We start from the raw sequence: 21,679 nt of genomic DNA on the forward strand, positions 1-21,679 counted from the left end.
TGCGTCACGTAATTAACAAAAAAAAAAAAAAAATTAGGTACAATATAGAGATTAGGGATACTTACATAATTGTATATTATAGTTTATTCTTAAATACTAAAAATAAGTAATATAATTTACTAAACAACAATAAATAAATACGTGTGATTTAATAATTTTTAAATGAGCACTGACTAAAAAATTTATTTATCAAACTGTAGAAATATAATAATAATAAAAAAAAGTAATAGTAATCGCCAACTTCTTCATATTTTTTTTTAAATAAATATTTCCAGTATATTTCATTCTTTTTTAGAGGGAAAAAAAAACAAACAAGGAATTACCTGGTCAAACGTGCGCAGGGTGCGTAATGCGCACCCCTAATTCTTCTCGACTGCCAAGCATCCTCTCGTATTCTAATTGCCGCCGTAATAAACCCCGCAGACGCTGCTCTGCGTTAGCACATTGAACGATAAGCTTTTCTTGTTTCTCATCCTTCAATATTTTTTCTTTAATTTCTGAGTCGGAAAGAAGTGACTCAATGGAGAAACCGAGTTCTGTCTCCGATTCCGGTCTTATCTCATCACCCGCTGCGGTCTTTATAGACACCAACCTCGACACTCACCTCGCCACGATCGTCTCCGACACCGAAACTGTTTCTGATCTTAAGAGTAATCTTCTGTGCTTCCCTTTGTTTTTGTAATTAATTCGAGGCACTACTTTTTGCATCTTTATCATTTTTGAGTTTCATAGTAGTAATCCAACCGCTACTTGGTTTTAGAAGCAAGACAATTGCATTTGTCTTAGAATGATTTGGTTTTTGTTAATTCTTGCCCTAGTTTCTAATTATTTCCTTTAGAATTTTCTTCCCAATTTTTTGCTTGCATTTTGGGAGTGCTTTGTAAAACTATTGTACTTTATTTTTCCCTCAACTTATTGAACTTCTTGGAGTTTGAGTGTTCAATAAAGCTGCAAACGGATAATCGTAGGTTTTGTTTTTTTAATGTGACATTGGTTTGGAGAGTTCTGCTTTCACAAGGATCTTTCATCGTTTCAATGAAGATAGTCGATAATGTAGTTTTCCCGCAATGTCAATATTAGAAACCCTAACAAAACCCAATATACTGATGACGTACATAACATTTGTTGAAGTCCCTAAGGATAAAAGTATTAATTCCAAATTCACTTTTAACAAGTGAACATTATGTTCGCAAAGAGTTAGAATTACTCAAGCAGATGAATGAGTGTATAGGTTCACTGCAAATACCATGTGATATAAGGGAGTAGAAATGGTCCCTCGCACAATCTTCAGTGCATTTTATGCTGGTACTGATGTGCAAAGTTCTTTATTTCTCAAATTGTTTTCATGCCTGTGGACAAAATGTTTGGAATCATCTCTATATCAAGCTCGTATATGATTTATGAGCAATGTAGACTAATTTGAATTATAAACTGCTATTTTCTGCTTGAAATGACATCTGTATTCTGCTTCTGTTCAGAGAAAATAATTTATGAACATCCGTTATGCTTTCCTTGCATTGGAGAGATAAAAATTCATGCCATAAAGGTATTCCTCTGCGTCATGAACTATAAGCTTTCTGAACTTGATACCTGTTGTCTGCATCCCTTGCATTGACAGAGTGCATAAGATTGCAGGTAAAACGCAGAGGACACTATTATCATCTGGCAGATTCCATGTTGGTAAAAAGTGCTTTTGATGGGATCAGTAAAAGCTGGTTTCTTTCTGTTGATGCCTTGAGTGTTGGAGAGAAAAGCGATAGCGGGCATCATCAAAAAATGGATTCTGGCAAGCAAGCAGCCTGTTTGGGGATCATAGAAAATCCTTCAGCTAATGAGATTGATAGTCTTGCCGATGGTCCTTCTAAAAGGTTACTCGACACCTATGATTTTTCATCTCCATTTGTTGAGAGCAACCAGAACAGGAAACTTGAAGTATGTGCTGATCAGCATGATTCAGGCGACTCCAACAAAGAAGTTCTAAAAGCTTCAGAGATGGAAGTTGAACATGCTGGTAATCTCTTTCGGGCTTTCTTTTGCGGGACACATACTGGGTCAGCTGAAAATACTGCAAAAAATTGTGAGGTTTCAGTTGCTGCCACCGCTAATGGGTTAGATCCTGTTTTGGAGAAGGAATATAATGACCTCGGAACAAGTACTAGACTCAAGGATGAAAATTGTAGGAAAGAGATCAGTGATGCACAGGGTAACTTGTCATTGGAAGCTACTCCAAAAACTGAACCTCTTAGGAAGAAAAAACTTAAAAGTAGAAAGGAAAGAGTAGATGCATTAAATAACCATCATCTTGATGGGAACAATGCTAAAGGTGTGCTACAGCTAACTACGGCAGTATTAGATGATCCTTTAATTGACATAGACAGAGTAGCATCATATGGTGTGAGAGGAAGCAAAAATACTGCAAATAAACCACACAGGAGTTCATCTTCTGATGTGAATAAGCAGTCTGGTGCTGACGTACAGATTGTTAATGTTCAGGGTGAGGGAACTGAAGTTGCGGGAGAACAAGTTGATCATGAAAATGATAAATCTGAGAATGACATTAATATCCAAGGAAATAAGTCATTAGAAGCTTCTGTTTCTGGATTTCCAGCTAAGAAAAAACGTAAGATAAAGAGGAAAGATGGCAATCAAGATTTTTCAACTACTAATATGCATTTGATATTTGATTCAAGTAAGCAGACCACTACCCAATACTCTTTGGGGACCCAACAGAAAGGTTCATCTTCTGATGTGAATAGGCAATCTGGTGCTGAAGTACAGATTGTTAACATTCAGGGTGAGGTAACTGAAGTTGTGGGAGAACGTGTTGATAACGAAAATGATAAATCTGAGAATGACATTAATATCCAAGGAAATAAGTCATTAGAAGCTTCTGTTTCTGCATCTCCAGCGAAGAAAAAACATAAGTTAAAAAGAAAAGATGGGAATCAAAATTTTTCAACTACTGATACCCATTTGATATCTGATTCAACTAAGGAGACCACTACCCAATACTCTTTGGGGGGCCAACAGAAAGGTTCAAATGCTCATATAGACCAGTTAGCAAAGGACCCTTTTGAGGTTAACCATGTGTTGACAGATGGTGTAAGCACTGGGAAAAGGAAAAGGAAATATAAATCATCAGATACTTCTGGAAAAGATGTTGTGCAGGATAGTTCTGGGGTAGCCAAAGTGGGAATTGGCAAAGTGGATTTGGGTGGGGAATTTGCTGGCAAATTGACCCATGGACAAGGAGGCCCAGGTGAGTTGATTTCTGAAACTTGTACAACCTCTTCAGAGAAGAAGCCTTCCACTCTTGTCAAAGATGCAGGGGAAAAAGGTATTGTCTTGTCTCCAGGTGACTCTGTTATGCTTTTGTTAATAAGTTTGTCTCCTCCCTCTTTTAGTTTGAAGATTAATTAAAAAGCTAGACAACATCCGTTTCTCATATTGGTGCTGGTATTTTGTAGATGTTGGAGTGGGAAGCACTAATGCAGGCATTTCAAGAAGCAAGAAAGATGCCGCAAAATTTTTCAAGGCATCTGCATCAGAGAAACATGAGTCAGATGATGTGGAAACCAAGCTTGAGAAGAATGGGGTTTCTGCCTCGGAGGATTTCATACTGAAGGATAAAAATAGAATGCTGACAGATAAAACTACTAGAACGGGAGAGGAAAGAGAATCATGTCAGAGTAAAGATCCTGAAGCAATGACAAACAGTCTAGTTGAAAGAGAAATAAATGCTAATGGGACTTTAGGATCTGAAAAATCTTCAAAGAAAAGAAAGAAGTCTAGGAGAACTCAGGAAGTTGGAGGAACAGCAGATCCATCTAGTATAGAGCATGTTGCAGCTGATGCTCCTTCAATGTCTTATAAAGTTGTAAATGATGAGCAATTTCATATTAGTGCTGAGAAAGAGGCAGCTGATAAATTAATCCCAAATGTATTGGGAGAAACACTGGATCTGTCCGGTATAGAGGATGTTGCAGCCAATACTCCTTCGGTTGTGCCTCAAAGAGTTGTAACTGGTGAGAAATTTAGTGTTAGTGCTGAGAAAGAGGCAACTGATAAAGTAATCCAGGGTGTACTGGAGTCCTTGCAGGACAGCATTGTAAAGCAGGAAAATTTGGAAAAAACAGGACAGAAAACAAGGAAGAAAACTATGAAGAAGAAAAGTTCTACTGCAGTAAAACTCAGAGAATTGCAATCAGAAGATGAAAATGTTGCTCCTAAAGATCTAATATCTTCCATTGGGAATAAAAGACAGATGGATGATTCATTTAAACTGTCAAATATTGCTAAGTTGGCTGAGACAACTTCAACAAATCAATTGAATGTAACTAATTCTGAACTTAAGATTGGTGGTGGTGTTGAAATTGATCCACTCACCACTCAACTGAGCGCCAGAGGAGTTGGATCATCAAAAGTAGGCAGTAGAGAGGAGGAACCTTCGGGAGATGTTGTCAACAATGAGCCTTCGAAAAGTGGATCTGCCTCTAAAATTAATAATTCTATTCAACTTTCCTGCCTAAGTGAGAAGATAAATGTAAATGATAAACTTTCTCCTAGCCAATCTCAACGTGAAATTGTTGCCTCCAGTGAGATGCTTGACAGAGCAAAAAATGAGATGAAAATCAAGAAGAGCAAAAAAATGCTTGATGTAAGTTCTGATGGCCCCTTCCTTTCACGGAGCTCAGTGAAATCAAATGACAATCAAAGTGGAGTAAAAGCTGATGCTGCAAATTCAAGTACCAGTCAGCAAGAAAGATCTTTGTTAAAGGATGAGAATGATAAGCTCAAGCCTAAATCAAACAAGAAGATTCCAAAACTTTCTGAAAATGGGGCAAAAAATGCTTTGTCTAATAAAATTGATAAATCTGTTTGTGTTACAGCAGAAGCTCAAAGGCCAACTGCTGTCAATTCTTCCAGGACCAGCGCTCATGTTGCATCTAATTCTAGCTTTGATAGCTCAAAAGAAACTATTCCCCAAACCAAAAAGGGTGGCAATGGTCAATCACATTTGTCGGTTAAAGGAGCTTCCAGGAAGAATAATGACAAAGTTGTGAATAAATCAGAGAAGGAGAAGAGCTTATTGGCTAAATCGGGCTCAATATTTAGGGATGAGAACTCTGAAGATGAAGATAAAGGAGGCAGTTCAGATGCCAGCACCAGAACACCATCACAGATTTCATCTGATTACTCAGATGGGGATAGTGATGCAAATTTTAACTCCCCAGAAAATGGTAATATGGCTATGGATTTGGTTCTGAGTCCGTAGAATAGTTCATTTTCTTACGTAGAAAGTTAATCTGTTGATAATTTGTGTATGTTTAACTTTAAAATTAGTGACCATAAAAAATTCTCTGGCTTCTAAGTCCCAAATTGGAACATTGACTAATGAGCACACATAATGTAAATTCATTAATCTGCGGTCTTTCGCTTCAGACTCTTCCTAATTGTGTTCTGCATCTGTTCAAGAAAAAGGTGAGAGGATAGAAATGAGAGACTTGTATGGTAACTTAAGACAATATTTCAAAAACAACCGATATAGCAACTTAGCACAAATTTTTGTTAAGAGATATTAAACTGTTTGTTCATATTTATTTTGCTTATTCGTATCTATGATCTGAGCTTCTGAAGATAGTTTCTTCTATTGACTTTAATTTCCGCAGGATCTTATAGCTCTCACAGTGAGGAGTATGATGGAAGACACATCACAAAGTCCTTGTACGTTGCCGATCTTATTTTTTATCTGTTGATTAGATATAGATCTCTTATGCTTGCCTTTGCTGCTAGTGTTGGCAGCTTATTAACACATTTTAGGAGTTTCTTTTTTGTTGGAAAAATGTTGATGGTCTTCAAGAATTGTCATATTTCTTATTAAAAAAAAAAAGAATTAGTATGTTTCACTTGCAGTCACTTTTTTATGACAGATTTTTTTCTCCATTTCATATATCTCCAATGATAGTAAGATTTCCCTTTGGCTAAGTTGAAACTAAGCAAGAGAATAATTACTAAATGTGCTACTCAGTTCTCAGTTTCAGTGGTTGTGTGGACCACGAAGGTAATTGTATTCGTTTCACAGGCTTATATCCTAATTTAGTTACAACCTATACCTACTGTTTTATTGCTATATCTAATGTAGAAGAAATCAATACATCAGTCTGTACTCTGCATTACGAGAAATAAACAGTACATCGGCCTGCACTCTGCTTTATGTGAAATAAACCCTTTTGAGTCTCCTTGTTGTTGAAGGCTCCTAATGTGGGCCACAATTTCTTATTTGAAATTGATGGAGGCCTCTGAGTTAGGAAGCATCATTTTCAGTATCTTTCATATGGAATACTCAGCATCTTTGACTAATTAAGTCTGTTGAGTTCACTTCATTTGATTTATGTATTTTGAGCAGTTCGTCCGCTGCAAAGAACATGACTTTTGATGAAATCCTTAGAAGTTCAAGCAGATACAAGAAGGCTAAACTAGCTGCTTCTCAATCACAAGCCGAGGATGACGATGACCTGCCAGTTGATTTTGTTCCGGAGAGTCAAGCCAATTGAACCTTTTCTGCTACTGCATTTGTTTTTGATTTTGCTCATCCAGGAGTTTTTGTTCTATTTACTCTGGTCTTTTCCACAGAGGCTTCGTTCTTCCTTTTTCCTGGATGCTGCCGGACGAGTGCTTCTGCCTATGTTGAGAAACATATATTTACCTATACATACATGTAAAGTTTTTAGGGTTAATGTTGAGCTTTCCAGTTCAGAGGGGAAGGAAGGAGGGAAGGAAGCTTGGCTTCATTGGAATTTTTGGACTTAGTCGATGAGTTTGGTTGTCGAAAAGAAAAGCTCGTCGTTTTTTTTGGTGACTCTTTTGCTTTTGTGATTATTAATTTATTATTATTGAGTTGAATACTGTGTTTTAATAACTGAATATTTTGAAAAAATATGAAATATATTTTTTAAAATTGATATTTTTATTACATGGAAATTTAAATAATGAGTTGAGTATTTTTTTTTTTTTTTTTTTTGTAATGAAATTAAGAATTTATCAAAGCCAGTTGATACTGAAAATTGACTCGAAGGTTAAAAAGTTGGGGGAAAAATCGTTTGAAGTAAATATTTTTGGGCACTCTTATTTATGGCTTGTAATTTAATGAAATTTACAAAATGTATTTTTTCATTTGGTCTCGCAAAGCAAAGTGTAATAATTGCTCTCCGGTGTATTCGTTGTTAATCTTAATACTAATAGAAAGTAGGAGACATTCCTTCCAAATTCAGATAAACATTCAATTCTTTTGTAATTTTGTAAAAGAAATCATTTTATCAAACTTTAAATTGACTGAGAATTATTGTCCCCTAACCACCCCATTCAATTTATACACTCTCTCGTTCCTCGTCTATTCTTCTTGGTTTGCCTTTTAAGAGAAAATTACCTCCTGCTATTTATCCCTTCTTTAACGGCAGTGGGATAAAGTTTTTGAATTAATAAAATTACTATATAATATTTTACGAAGCCTTTATAATTACAAGTTGATCAAATGTCTATTTCAACAAGGTTTGATGATATTCAGTTGCTGTCAGTGAGAAATAGGTGGTGTTAGATGGGCGGCCTTTGGTTTTTTGGCTCTGATTTGTTTGTTGTGTTTGAGTGGTAGCTGCTTCTAATAACGTCATCTTTTTTTTAAATTGACGATGCATAATTACATAATTAAAAGTAAAAGAGGTTAATTACTTATAGTTTAAGAATAAGATTACCCTGTACTAATAATTTGGTAACACAAATTTATTTTTGAGAGAATTCTAAAAATTAGTTGATTAAGTATTTTACTAAGATTATAATTTATGCTAATTAACACCCCGGATCTTTTGAAGTACATAGTTTATCTGCAGTTAATTATTTCAATTAAATAATTTTTAAAAAATTATCTTAAATAAATTAAAAATTCTGAAAGGAAAATAGATAAGTATCCCCGTTGACTTTAGTTTTGATTGAATACAAACACTAACAACAAATCTGTGAGATTAATAAATTAAATAAGATAAGCTTATGTTGATGATGATGATGACGACATCATCATCATCGTCCATCTAAACGCAACGTATATGCACACATAACTCATCCTTGCAATAATTTTTAAATAAAAAATATTTCAAAAAATCACGACCGTTGGATCCACGTCCTACTCTTTCTTCTTCCTAAACGCCATCTCCGTGTCCAACCCGAACCCGTCAACTTTCCGGACGTGAACAACTTCCGATCTCTTGAACAGCCTCACTAACGCCTGCGCACTATACAAATCATTCGCCGAGTACTTATCCGACCGTCTGAAAAGCGCCACGTGTAGGACGCAAACTCCGCCGGCCTTCAACGTCCGTTCGATCTCTCCAACGAATTTCTCCGGGTAGAGCGCATGGTCGAACACGTTGGAGAATTCGAAGTCGAAAGTCTCGTCTGGAAACGGCTGCTTATGAAAGTCTCCTTTTATTACCAGCGGAGGGTACGGCACCAGGTCGATCCCCACGGAGTCGGATACACCAACCCGTTTGAGGGCCTCTACCTCCTGCCCGACCCGTGCCCCGATGCAAAGCGATTTGGAGTAATTGGAGAGAAGCTGCTTCTGCTTCAAATCTAGGAAGAAGTTAGAGAAGACATGGATCTTACGCTCCCAGTCACGAGTGGTCCATATTCTGCGTAGTTTGGGGTTGAGAGTCTTGTTGAGCTGGCGCTGGATGTAGGAGTCGTAGGAAGTATATCCCGGTCGTATCCGGAGATCGTTGCCGGAGTCGGAAGGTGGTGGAATGGTGGTGGGTGTGGGTTTTTGAGGTTGGAAGGAGAAGAAGAAGAAGAGGAGAGGGAGGGAAAGAAAAAGAGAGAGAAGAAAGTATTTGAGAAGCGGTGGGTTTGTTTTCATTGTTGTATTAATCCAAAAGAGAAAGAAGCTCTTTCTTTTCTTGTTTCTTTTACAAAGTTTTCGTCTTTCATGCTGCCAAGCCAACCATGCATGAATCACCTATTCAGCCCGTAGCTCAGAGACAGAGAGGAACAAAGGGGAAAGTTGGAACCAATAGCAAGATGACACGTGGCGAGTAGGGCGCATGCAGGAGGCAACGTGGCAGGTGTTTACTTTGCGTGCTCAGTGGTTTGGGCCGATAGTAACAAGATGGTTTAATATTAAATACATTGATTATTCGCCTATTGTTTTTATTATGATAAAATAATATTAATTAATTAATCGTGACCGTTGGTTATGAATATAAAAAATTTGCATGGCCGTCCGATTTCATTCATAAAACAAAAAGTAATAAATAATGAATAGATTGGGGCCCTCACCACCCAGTACATGATTGGGGGTCGGTCCATCAATTTATACTACTCGGTTGGTGGAAGCGTAATATGCTCAAAAACTTTTTCTCTAATTAACCAAAGCTAGATTTCCACGTGCCACTTTTTCTTTTAATTATTATATTATATGTATATTACAACTTATTTTTATAATTTTAATTCTATATAAATTAAAATATATAATACATAATAAAAGATTATATAAATTTGAATGCATATTTTCATAAAAATAATATTCATATTAAACATTTATTATTTATAACTATTTATTATCATCATCATTATTAAATATCTTACAATTACATGCATTATATACCATAAATATATAATAATTAAATAAATAACATTAATTATTTTAAAAATAGTAAATATAAATAATTAAATTAATTATAAAATACATAATTGAAACGTATAAACTAAAAAAAATAATTAAATTAAATTTATCTCTTAAAACTATTAATATTGTTCGATGATGTAGATTGATATAGTAACACCAATATCAAACTTTATGTATTAAATATATTTGCTTTCAATTTATATAAAAAAATTAGTAATTATTATGTGCACCGTTCATATATGTATATATATATAAATAAATATATACACACGTGTGTGCGTATGAGAGTCCGAGTGTGAGTGTATAATTATCATATATTATTATATATATATATATATAATAAAGAAGCCATCAATTAGTTCGTGTGCTACAAGCAGTCGTGAATAATAGAGTTTAATGGTGACAATTTAAGTGCACCACTACATTCGACATCCCATCGAGTCTCTCCAAAGTTAGTGGGTGAAGTTAACTACAGAAATAATTATATTTATATATACACCTATTTGTAATGGGGATCTAAAGCAGCTTTTTATGTAACTCTACTAAATTTTAACTTAATAATTATCTTTATTTTTATTTATATCGAATTACTAATTTTTAATTGTAAAAATTCGTTATATATTAAAAATATTCACATAAATAAAAAGAATTACTGCTGGAAAAAGTAAAATACTGGATTAGGGCATAAATTAAAATTAAGAAAAAATTAATATATGATTATTACAAGCCTCATTTTCATAATGTCTGCCATTAATTGTCTTAATTCATTATTTAGGTCCAGTTAATTTGGGCCTGGCCCACCAATTAATCGATCTTTGAATAAATAATTGGTTTGACGAAATCCTAAATCCTCACGTGGAAAAAAAGAAAAATAAAAAAACCATTTCATTTTGCCAATTTTATGAAACCCATAAAAGTTGGCTCTCTACTTTCACCTCCGTTCTTCTCTGACGATTGTCCAGGTATGACTCATGCACGCCGCCCACGCGCACACAGGTGATATCATCCAGCACAGACGCCGTCCTCAACTGCTAAACCCTAGGCTTTTCTAAAAGAGGCTCGAACCTTACAACCGTTAAAATGGCGACTTCACTGTCGTTAAAACCAAACCTGAGCCTCTCTGTTCTTACTACGAACCGACGCCCTCATTTTCATCGGACTCATTTCAATGGCTTCCCCAGCCGTACACCTCCCCTTCGTGGTTCACTCTGTGTGGCTCAGTTTGGCTTCAAGCCGGATTTGCTTCCTGACCCGGATATGGCGCAGGTTGTAATTAAGGAGCTTTTTGGCAAGGCGGAAAGTCTGCTTTATACGATTGCTGATGCTGCCGTTTCGTCATCCACCACTGTAACCACCAAACAGAACACTGATTGGCTTTCTGGCATTACCAATTACTTAGAAACTGTTCTAAAGGTTATTCACTAGATTTGTCAAGTAGAAATGAAATTACTGAAGTCGCGGTTTCTTCTTTTTTCTTTTTTTTGTTTGCCTTTAAATTCGTCGTTTTAAAACTTAATTTCAGGTTTTAGAAGATGGGTTTTCTGCTTTACATGTACCGTATGCTTATGGCTTCGCTATTATACTCCTTACTGTTCTTGTTAAGGCTGTCACGTTTCCCTTGACGAAGAAGCAGGTTTTTTTCCTTCAAAAATTCTAAATTAGTTCTGCTATATGGTAGTTAAAATATTAAAGGCAAATGCAATTCATCTTCTTTTTAACATGAACAGGTGGAGTCGGCAATGGCTATGCGGTCGCTGCAGCCTCAAGTACAGGCTCTTCAGAAACGTTATGCTGGGAATCAGGTGAAATGATGCTCTGCATACCACCGAATGTTTCTTTCTCTGATGTTTAAGTTGTTAATTTTTTACTCAAATGTTTACCAGACTGTAAATGTTATTGGAAATTGCGAATTAGCTTATCCCTCTGTGGGAACTGCATCCCGGTGACGCCAACGATTTTTTTTTTTCTTTTAATTGATTAAACTGATTTTGGCACTTAATCTTCTTGGAGATTTGAGCCATCCATCACCTTGCTTACCATCATCTCATTGTAAATAGGAACATTTTTAACCAATGAGTTCTTTTTGAAGGGGCAAGTTTTAACACTTTTATTTATCTGCAGGAAAGAATCCAGCTGGAAACGGCCAGGTTATATAAATTGGCTGGAATAAACCCATTAGCTGGTAACTATTTTGTTCATAGCTTCAATTCTTTTTTTAATATTGTTGGTTGCTATCAGTCAATGAAGGCTTTTTTTTGGTGTCTTTCCAAGAGATCGTAGAAACCTGATTGAAAAGCTAAGTAGGAAAGAGTAAGCAATGAGACTATCTATTGCATTCTCTCAGGAACAGTTGTGTTATATTCTCATTGAATAATTCATACATTATATATACAAGTTCTCGGATAACAAAAGAAAAGTTACAGTTACACCCTATTTGGATAAATTTTAGTGATGGTTAATTAATGTATGATAATAATAGTGATTGAATGACAATGATACAAAATGAGAATGACAAATTTTTTTTATATTTGGATGAATGTATATTAATGTATGTTAACGACATATTTTTGTTTGGATAATAGAATGTTATGGTTGTATTTTCAGTTAAATTACTAATTTACTCATACCTATAATATGTAATAGTAAATGGTATATAAGAAGTATGTAATAAAAAAATAAATAAATTGTTTACCAACATAATTATATTTGTATTTAAATGAATAATTATTACACATAATCAAATTAAATTTTAATATTTAATAAAATAAATAATAATTTGTGAGGATAAAAATGGAATTAAGTATATTATAGGGGGTATAAGGGAAAAAAAAGTAACTTGCTGGTCACATACCACCGATTTAGTAGTTTTAAAATTTATCTCAAATTTACCTGTCAGATACTGTTTGTTACCATTGAAAGTTGAATAATATGATTTTCTCACACCCGTAAAGTACCATACATTAAAATTCTTTCATTCACCACGATCCAAATAAAGTATTAATTACAAAATGGTATATTTTACTTTAATACATTTTAATCTAGTTTAACCTTATTTATACACATTCTTTAATATTCCTCCTCAAGCTGGGGAATAGATGACATCCATCCCCAGCTTGGAAATGATGGTATGAAATGCTGAATTATTCAAGATTTTGATCAACACATCTACAAGCTGTGACTTAATAGGCACATAGGGTATACATATCAAACCATTGTATAAATTCTCTTTAATAAAATGCCTATAAGCTTCAATACGTTTTGTATTGTTATGTTGTAGATAATTGTGAGTAATGCTTATTGCCGATTTATTATCACACTAAAAGAGCTTATCCCATTTGACTCTTAAATCTTTCTGGAGTCTTTTCAACCATAATCATTCACACAACCCATGTGCCATTACTCGGAATTTTGACTCTGAACTTAATTTTGCAACTATATTCTTCTTTTTATTGCTTCAAGTGACCAATTTATCCCCAATAAAGATATAGTAATTTGTAATAGATCTTCCATCCATCATTGATCCTATATAGTCTATATTGAGATAAGCTTCTTTCCCAAGTGTCCCCTTTAGGTAGTGTAACACTTTATTGACTGCTTATAAATGTACCTTTTTAGGGTTGTGCATGAACTGATTTATCATACTTACTGCATAAGTAATATCAGATCTTGTGTGCAATAGGTAAATTAACCTCCCAACTAGTCTCGGATATATCTCCTTATCTATTCTTGTATCTTCGTTAGTTGGTCACAACTTATAATTGTGGTCAATAGGTGTATTAGCTAGTTTACATGGTAGTTTACCTGTATGTTTTAGCAAATCATTTATGTATTTTTGTTGTGAGATGAAGATTTATAATTTTGAATGAGCTATTTCGATTCCTAGGAAGTACTTCAGCTTTCTAGTTTCTTGATTTCAAACTCCTTGCAAGACAACGCTTGAGCATCAGTTTTTCTTTTTCATCGTTCTGTTACAATAATATCATCAACATATATTAGGAGAGCTATAACTCTCCCTAAATCTGAGTACTTGATAGATAAGGTGTGATCTTTCTATCTCTGTTTATATACCATGCGTAACACAACTTTGGCAAATTTTCCAAACCACGCTCTAGGTGATGGATTAAACCCATAATTTTTTTTTTTTAAGTTTATACATTTTATTTATACCCATTTCTTTGGCAAATCCTAATGGATTTCCATGTAGATCTCTTCTTGTAACTTACCATGCAAGAATTCATTTTTAATAGCAAATTGGTGTAACTGCTAGTTGAAGTAGATAGCTAGAGATAGCAAAACTCACGCTGTTCATTTTTGCAACTGGCGCGAATATCTCTTGATAGTTCTATCTCATAAGTCTGAGTATAATCTTTTGCACTAGCTTTACTTTGTACCTTTCAATTGTTTCGTATGCTCTGTATTTTACAGTAAACATCCACTTGTATCTCACGAACTTCTTTCCTTTAGGTAAGTCCACTACATTACATGTCTGGTTCTTTTCTTGTGTCTACATTTCAACGATCATGATTTTTTTTTTCTCACTGGACAATTCTTCATATTTAATGTTAGGAATAGAGTCAGCATTAAGATTCATGAGAAAGTTCTTGTAAGATTGTGAACATTTGTATAAGGAGTAAAATGTAAAATTGGACACAAAGGATGTTTGACACATTCTCTAGTTTCTTTACGGATTGCAATGAACATATCAATATCAGACTGTATAGGGTCTTTGGAATCTTTATGGATTGTAATATAGATATATCAATATTAGATTATATAGGGCCTTTTGAACCTTTATGGATTGCAATGGATATATCAATATCATATTGTATAGGGTCTATGGAACTTATCTCAGTTCTAGGACTTGTTTATGATGCTTTAACCTGCCTCAACTCAGAACGCAAATTCTGCCCGTCTGAGTACACCTGAGTAAATCTCGGGTCATGTAAGGTTTCTTGGGTAGGCTGAATGTGAGGATTTTCTCTAGTATCAAAGATGGTACTTGGGAAAAGTTGAGTTCTGCTGAAAGATTTGTAACTTTATCTTCCAAATACAGGCTCCTCCTGAAAATAAGATTGGGTAAATTTAGATTTTCAATGAGATAACATCTGTAGATACGTAAAATTTTTGCATAGATAGATGACAACACTTGTATCTCTCTCAAGCGGGAATGGTCATGAACAAATGCAATACACCCAAATATCAGTGGAACTAGATGGTTTGTGATATTGGTTTCTGGATAAAATTTGGATTGAGTTTTCAAAGGGTTTTTAAAATCAAGGACACGAGGGAGTAATAGATTGACAATATAGGTAGTAGTAAGAACTGCTTCTCCTTAATACTATTTAGGGACATGGTTCTAGAATGAGAAGGCTCGGTTAGTAGCAAGGATGTAACTATTCTTTCATTTTGCCACCCTTGTTGTAGAGTGTGGATATATGATTACTCATGACTAATCCCTTCTTGGTTGAAAAAAGAAGAGAACGTGTGATTTTAAAAAAAATTGCATTGTTGGTGCAGGATCTTTTTATGTGAGTTTCAAATAGGGTTTTGACCATTTTGCGAAATTGAAGTATTATGTGATTCACTTTAGATTTTGACTTAAGTAAAAAATAGCCATGTGATTCTGGTGTAATCATTTGATGAATAACACAAACTAGCGAGTCCCAAATTTGTTAGGAGTGTGGGCAGGTCCCCATAGATCATGATGGATTAATGAAAATGGAAACTTATTTGCTTTGTTGCTATTAAGAAATACTACACGTTTATGTTTAGTAAATTTGTATGTATCAAAATGTAAATATCCATCAACAAAGTCTCTTTAAATAAAAAAAGAAACATGACCTTCAAATTGAAAAAAAAAGGATGGTCAAGTCGTTTGTGGTAGAGCCAGAGTTTGGTGGTAAGGTTTAAAGTTGTGGTAGAGAGAGATAGTCCAGCCCATCCAAGTATTATAGTTCATTCGTGACTTCAACATATCCAATCATCTTTCCCGAGTTTTGGTCCTGAAAATTGCAATGCAAAAAAAAAAATGTTATTTTGTAGTTCAGACCATTGGTCAATTTGATAAGTGATACAAGATTGGTACAAAATTTAAGGACATATGGCACATCTATTACTTGGATATGGGGAATTTGTGTTAAAATGTTTTTAGAAATTGGTCATATGATTAGTGCCCATGGAGTCTATAATCCATGATTTCGCAAATAATGTATCTGAGACATTTAAATCATGTGAATGGGAAAACATAGTTGAATGTGCTAACAGACTTTTACCTGTGGGTTTCTCCAAGTTCTCAAGCCATTCTTAACCGTTCAATTTCAGTCTTGAATTCACTCAGTTCATAGGACTTCTCTTCTTCCTGCTGGGTAACTGCATGGACTTGTCTGTAAAGGCTTCTGTGGGGTGTTCTTGTATTCCTATTATTTGCTTGAGAGAGTGGGTTTTTTGTGGAGTTTCCAATATTTATCTTCCACATGTGGAGGTTTCTTACAGAAAGTACACCATAAATTGTCATAACTTTTACTCGACTCTTTAACCTATTTACTTGGTTTAGAGCCTTTAGTGCCATTGTTGAGTTTTCAGTAGTGTGAGGCCTAGCATAACTCCTCTCCTGCTTTCCTCAGTACTAACTAGTGATATTACCTCATCTAAAAATGGTAATTCTTCTTTTTCGAGAATTTGAATTCTTACCTTATCGTATTCTTCATTAAGTCCTGTTATGAACTAATATGCTCTGTCTTTTTCCACCATCCTCCTCAGCGTAGTGACATCTTTGTTGCTTTCCATGGTGAAAAAACATTTTGATTCATTTCTAACCACAAGCTTTTCAATAGGTTGACATACTCTATGACTGACTTATTTTCCTGTTTCGGTGACCAAGTTTTTACAGGCAGATCATAGATTAGAACTTCCTCTTCTACCTTGGAGTAGGTTTTTCCAATTGAATCTCACACTTCTTTTACGATGGTTAAGAACATAATGGTATTGTTTATCTCTACTGTTATTGCATTCTAGAGCTAAACCATTATCATTGAATCCTCTTCAAGAATGATCTGAATCAGTTGTGACCAATTCAAATAGTTCTTGCAATTAAAACTATAGGTAACCTGGATTGGCTGGAATGCTCTATTAGTTTGTTCAGAATTTCCCATGTAGAAATTGTACTGGTGATTTGAGACGTAACTTCGAACATAATTCATAGTCTTTTAGGACAATTAAGGCTAAATTATCAGCACACATGGCATGAGTCTTTGGAAGGGTATTTTGCAAACCAGCAAATCAGTCTTTGAATGCTGAAAATGGGAAGTGGGTAAAGGCAATAAGGTGCGCTTCTGGACAGATACTTGGTGTGGCTCTGTTAATTTTCAGACTCATTTCCCCTTGGTCTTTGCTATTTCCAAGGACAAGAATATGCTCATTAAAAGGCTTTTTGATGATGACGACGACAGTGTTTAGAATGTTGTGGTTCACAGGAACTTGCAAGACTTGGAGGTTGATGAATATGAGGACCTATGATTGCTTTTGGCCACCATTCGACTCAGCAACAAGAATGATAAATTACTATGGTCTTTGAAAAAAAATGGCATTTTTCTGTTAAATATTTCTACCTTCATGGTAATAGAAGATTGGAAAGTATGGAATTCCCTACAAAGATGATTTGGGAGACTAATGCACCTCCTAGAATATCTTTCTTTGTTTGGGAAGCTGTGAAAGAACATATCCTGACTATTGATAATCTCATGAAGAGAGGGTTGATTTTGACTAATAGATGCTTCCTTTGCAAAAGTGACGCAGAATCCCTCAACCATTTATTGCTGTGGTGCCCTGTCACGTACAATCTTTGGGCTCTAGTCTATGGGCTATTGGGTATCTGTTGGGCTATGACTGGTTCTCTTAGTGGTGAATTTAAGGCCCGGGAAGAACTGTGTAAGAAAAACAAATATTTCAGAGTTATCCCACTTACCATCTTCTGGGTCATCTGGAAAGAAAGAAACAATAGAGCTTTTGAAGGGAAAGAAGATAATTTTGTCAATATCAAGGATAGATGAATTTGGTTTTATTGTTCTAGGACTTAACCTTGAGAACTTGGATGATTTTGGTTCCATTTTAGATATACTTATTGATTTGTAAATATTTTGTACATGGGTCATGCCCTTTTGGCGCCAACACATCAATACACTTAACATCTTTTTATTTCAAAAAAAAAAAAAAAATTAAGGCCAAATTATATAAAGAAAAGTTATAGCATACTGGCTGGACAGACTTGTGGCTAGTGAGAAGCTGGCTGTGGTGAAGGCACGGCTGTGCAGGGACAGATGCAGAGGGACAGAACAGAGACAAAACTTGCTTGAGGAAAGGATAGATGTGGCGATGCTGTGCAGGTGGACAGAGTGCGACAGGAAAAATCTGGAGTGGGCAGCTCCCCTGTGAGGCGCTATTGGGGCAGAAGCTGTAGGATGGCTGGTGCACGGCTGATGAGAGCAGCGGTTGAAGGGCTGGCCGGCTAGAAGGCTGGATGAGGCTGGACTTGCTGGAGCCCATGTTTGGGGCTGGCGCAATAGGGACAACTATCGAAGTTGGTTCCCTTGATGGTAATGAGTCGCGCGTCTGGCTTGCAGTGGGCTGACTGTTTTTCCAGCTATGAAGGCCGGTGGTGGTGGCTGTTGTGGTGGCCAACTAGAAGGTGGCTCTCCTTTAGGGTTTTTTTTCCTATTTCAACAATCAAAACTGAGTAGGGTTTATAAAAGAGTTCAAAATTTTTTACTTAGGGCTCTGATGCCTTGTCAGGAACAATTATGTTGTGTTCTCAGTGAACAATACATCTCTATATATACAGTCTCAGGATAAGAAAAGGAAAGTTACAATTAATTACAAAGGGATGTATTTTACTTTAATACTCTTTAATCTAATTTAACCCTATTTATACATATTGTACATTCTTTTACAAATTCAGTTGATAGTTTATGTCTGTTTACCTTCCAGAATTTTGTCCTTGAACAAAGCTATGAAGCTACAAGTTTTCCCTCTATATTCTCCAGTTTGGTTTAAATAATTTGCTGGAATTTTGTAGGATGCCTTCCTACACTTGCCACAATACCAGTGTGGATTGGGCTATATAGAGCCCTTTCAAATGTTGCAGATGAGGTAGTGAGCTTTTCTTTTTAATTTCTCACTTATCATACATTTTTCTTTGCCTTGATATTTTAACGCAATTTGCTGATTTGTAATTGAATGTTTGTGTCTAATATAAGGGACTCCTTACAGAAGGTTTCTTTTGGATTCCGTCACTGGCTGGTCCAACTACAATTGCTGCACGACAAAATGGCACTGGCATATCTTGGCTCTTCCCTTTCATTGTGAGGCCCATAATTGAATTTTAAGCTGTTTGACAGGAAAAATTCATATGAATATTTTAGATATTTTGTTTACAAAAGAGAAAGAAAGAGAAAAAAGAACCAGAATTGATTGCTCTTTTTGGATTGCAACTGCAGAACAACTTTGATCAATTATCAGCTGCATCAATCCTGCATGACATTTTTATCTGTCATTTAAATATTCTTTTCAGGATGGTCATCCACCCCTTGGATGGTCAGATACCTTAGCATATCTTATTTTGCCCGTGTTGCTGGTTGTCTCTCAGTACATTTCTGTCCAGATTATGCAGTCATCACAGGTAAGTTGTGGCTTAGTTGTATATCTCTCTATGTACATTCAAACTGAGTTCCATCTATTATTTCTTGTATTAGTTTAGTTCCATCTTGGTGAACGTTTCTCTTTTATAAAACCAACAATCATGAACAATCACCTTTCACGATCTTGAAGTCAAGTAAGTTGAAGATTGTCATTTGATGAAGTCAGATATCGCATGACTTATATCTATGTTTGTACAAAAAACAATTGTAGGTTATACAGTTTGGGATACATAATGGGGAAATTTTGAAACCTTTGGATTTTGATTCTTTTCATTGATTCTTATTTCATCTTCATCAATCTTTTCGGCTTTCTCCTTCTCTATGTGTATGCTACCAATTTTGGCTGAACGCCAGTTTATTATTCATCAGGTGACATTGCTTTTTTACTTTTCAGAGTAATGATCCAAATCTGAAGAATTCACAAGCACTAACAAAGTTCCTTCCTCTGATGATTGGTTATTTTGCTCTTTCTGTTCCTTCTGGTCTTAGCCTTTACTGGTGAGCAGATAGTGAGCCCTCCAACTGCCTTCTTTTGAGGTCCCTTTCCGTTGTTAGTCCATGTTTCCTTACATAATTAGTCATGCTTATATAGGCTCACAAATAACATATTGAGCACCATACAACAAGTATGGCTTCAGAAGTTAGGGGGTGCCAAAAATCCGGTGATGCAATTTACTGATATTGCTGAGGAAGAAGTCCAAGTGCAGAAGCCTGTATCTGGATCCAACACCCAGAAGAAGTCCAGACAAGAAGAAAAATTGACTCCAGAAGGACTTCATCCTGGTGAAAGGTTAGATACATTATTTGCAATTATCTTCTATTTTTGTTGTAGTCCTAATTTAGTGATAATTGCACTAGATTCAAGCAGTTGAAGGAGCAAGAAGCAAGGAGAAGACGACAAAGAGAAGAAGAGAAGAGCAGAACTGAAGAAGCATTGGCAAGAGGAAGTCAACTAACAGATAAAGGCGATGAGATAGAATCCAATGTACTTGAGAAGGAAAATGGAGCTGGAAGTGCCTTAAGTGTTAGAGTTGTTGTCAATGGTGAACTCTCTAGTCAGGATTCGAAGGAAGATCCCAAGACATCCATGTTTTGGACAGAAAAGAATGAAGTTTCATCTAATTTTGAGGGTGAAAGAAGAGATGAAATACAAACGCATGAAAATATTGAAAAGGTAACACTGAATATGGTCTTGGACCATGCAATTGTAATGTTCATGTACTGAATTTTTAGTTGAAAGATTGCAAGGTAGGTTCATACCCTCATCTTATGGTCCATTTGGTCCAATTTCTATTCTATTTTAACTTATTCACTCAATTACTTGATTAATCTTGCTAATCAGAATTTTATATGCGTAAATTATCCTGGGGAATTCAAGATGAAAGTGAAGGTGGTTCACGTATGAAAAATATAATACAATTGTAACTATGTAGTTTAGACTAGTAATTAAGCAAGGGAATAAAATTGAAATTGAATGAGAACTAAACTGAAAAAGACCTTATGTGTGCCTTCAATTATATTTTTTTTTTGTAGCATTGGACAAGTTCTCTGATAATACACATGCAAACTTGAATTTTTCAGGATGCAGTTGAAAGATATAAAACCACAATCACAGCAGAGAATACAATTTCTGAAGATACTCAGCAAGAATAAGGGAATAGAAAGAGGTGAACCAGACAAAGGGGAATACAGTGACAGCCACAGGGGTACCATTTGACGGTATAATTGCCTACGAAGTGAATCTAGCCATGGTCCTTTCCAGCAGCACTGCTCGCAGCTGATTAACAAGATGCTTATACTGCTTTTGATCCGGTACGAAATCCAGTGTTCACGCTGATTTTGCCAAAATGGTATTATTTAGAATCTGCAGAGATCACTTATGGTAAGCTAGGTATACATAATTTTCATTACAGACAAATAGTGGGATCAACAAGATTCTTGCATGTCACACACGTATCTATAACCAGAGCCGAAGAATGAGTTAGATCAGTTTACATCCTGTAGTGCATAACATATGAAAAAATGTTATATGTAAATCAGAAAAACAAATTTTCCCCTTGTTCCTGCTGGTTTCATTTTATTAAAAGAATAAAATAATATAGGAATACTTTAAAAAAAAATAATATAGGAATCATTTGTGGGGGAAGGCATGAATAAGAGTGGTAAGCTTTTTATTATCCATTTAGATAGACAGATTTATCCGAGACAGTTAGCTCTGTTGCATAGTTTATCTGTATGAATGATGTTCTTTATAGAAATTTTTTACTGTTGTGAATGTGACCTATTCATTCATTAGAGGGAATAAAACATACGA

General features: G+C 35.4%; 3 protein-coding genes across 3 annotated transcripts; 2 read left to right on the forward strand and 1 right to left on the reverse strand.

Moving 5' to 3' along the window:
* The first annotated feature begins 295 nt into the window (after nt 1-295).
* On the forward strand, nt 296-6,903 carry LOC110825178 (uncharacterized). The gene is made up of 6 exons (XM_022055642.2): nt 296-650; nt 1,479-1,546; nt 1,636-3,337; nt 3,468-5,240; nt 5,670-5,724; nt 6,407-6,903. The coding sequence occupies exons 1-6, from the start codon at nt 521-523 to the stop codon at nt 6,552-6,554; spliced, it is 3,876 nt and encodes a 1,291-aa protein (XP_021911334.2). The 5' UTR covers nt 296-520; the 3' UTR covers nt 6,555-6,903.
* Nucleotides 6,904-7,991: 1,088 nt separating this feature from the next.
* Nucleotides 7,992-9,174, reverse strand: LOC110825210 (S-adenosyl-L-methionine-dependent methyltransferases superfamily protein). The gene has a single exon (XM_022055669.2). It carries the CDS (start codon nt 8,903-8,905, stop codon nt 8,174-8,176), a length of 732 nt encoding a protein of 243 aa, XP_021911361.1. The 5' UTR covers nt 8,906-9,174; the 3' UTR covers nt 7,992-8,173.
* Nucleotides 9,175-10,554: 1,380 nt separating this feature from the next.
* ALB4 (OxaA/YidC-like membrane insertion protein) lies at nt 10,555-21,645 on the forward strand. The gene is made up of 11 exons (XM_088208838.1): nt 10,555-11,086; nt 11,196-11,306; nt 11,401-11,475; nt 11,795-11,855; nt 18,744-18,817; nt 18,925-19,029; nt 19,239-19,346; nt 19,760-19,863; nt 19,958-20,155; nt 20,224-20,539; nt 20,947-21,645. The coding sequence occupies exons 1-11, from the start codon at nt 10,754-10,756 to the stop codon at nt 21,016-21,018; spliced, it is 1,557 nt and encodes a 518-aa protein (XP_088064964.1). The 5' UTR covers nt 10,555-10,753; the 3' UTR covers nt 21,019-21,645.
* The last annotated feature ends 34 nt before the right edge of the window (nt 21,646-21,679 follow it).

The sequence above is a fragment of the Carica papaya genome, chromosome 8, assembly GCF_054855325.1.
Source record: "Carica papaya isolate Zhongbai chromosome 8, ASM5485532v1, whole genome shotgun sequence".
NCBI classification, from domain to species: Eukaryota; Viridiplantae; Streptophyta; class Magnoliopsida; order Brassicales; family Caricaceae; genus Carica; species Carica papaya.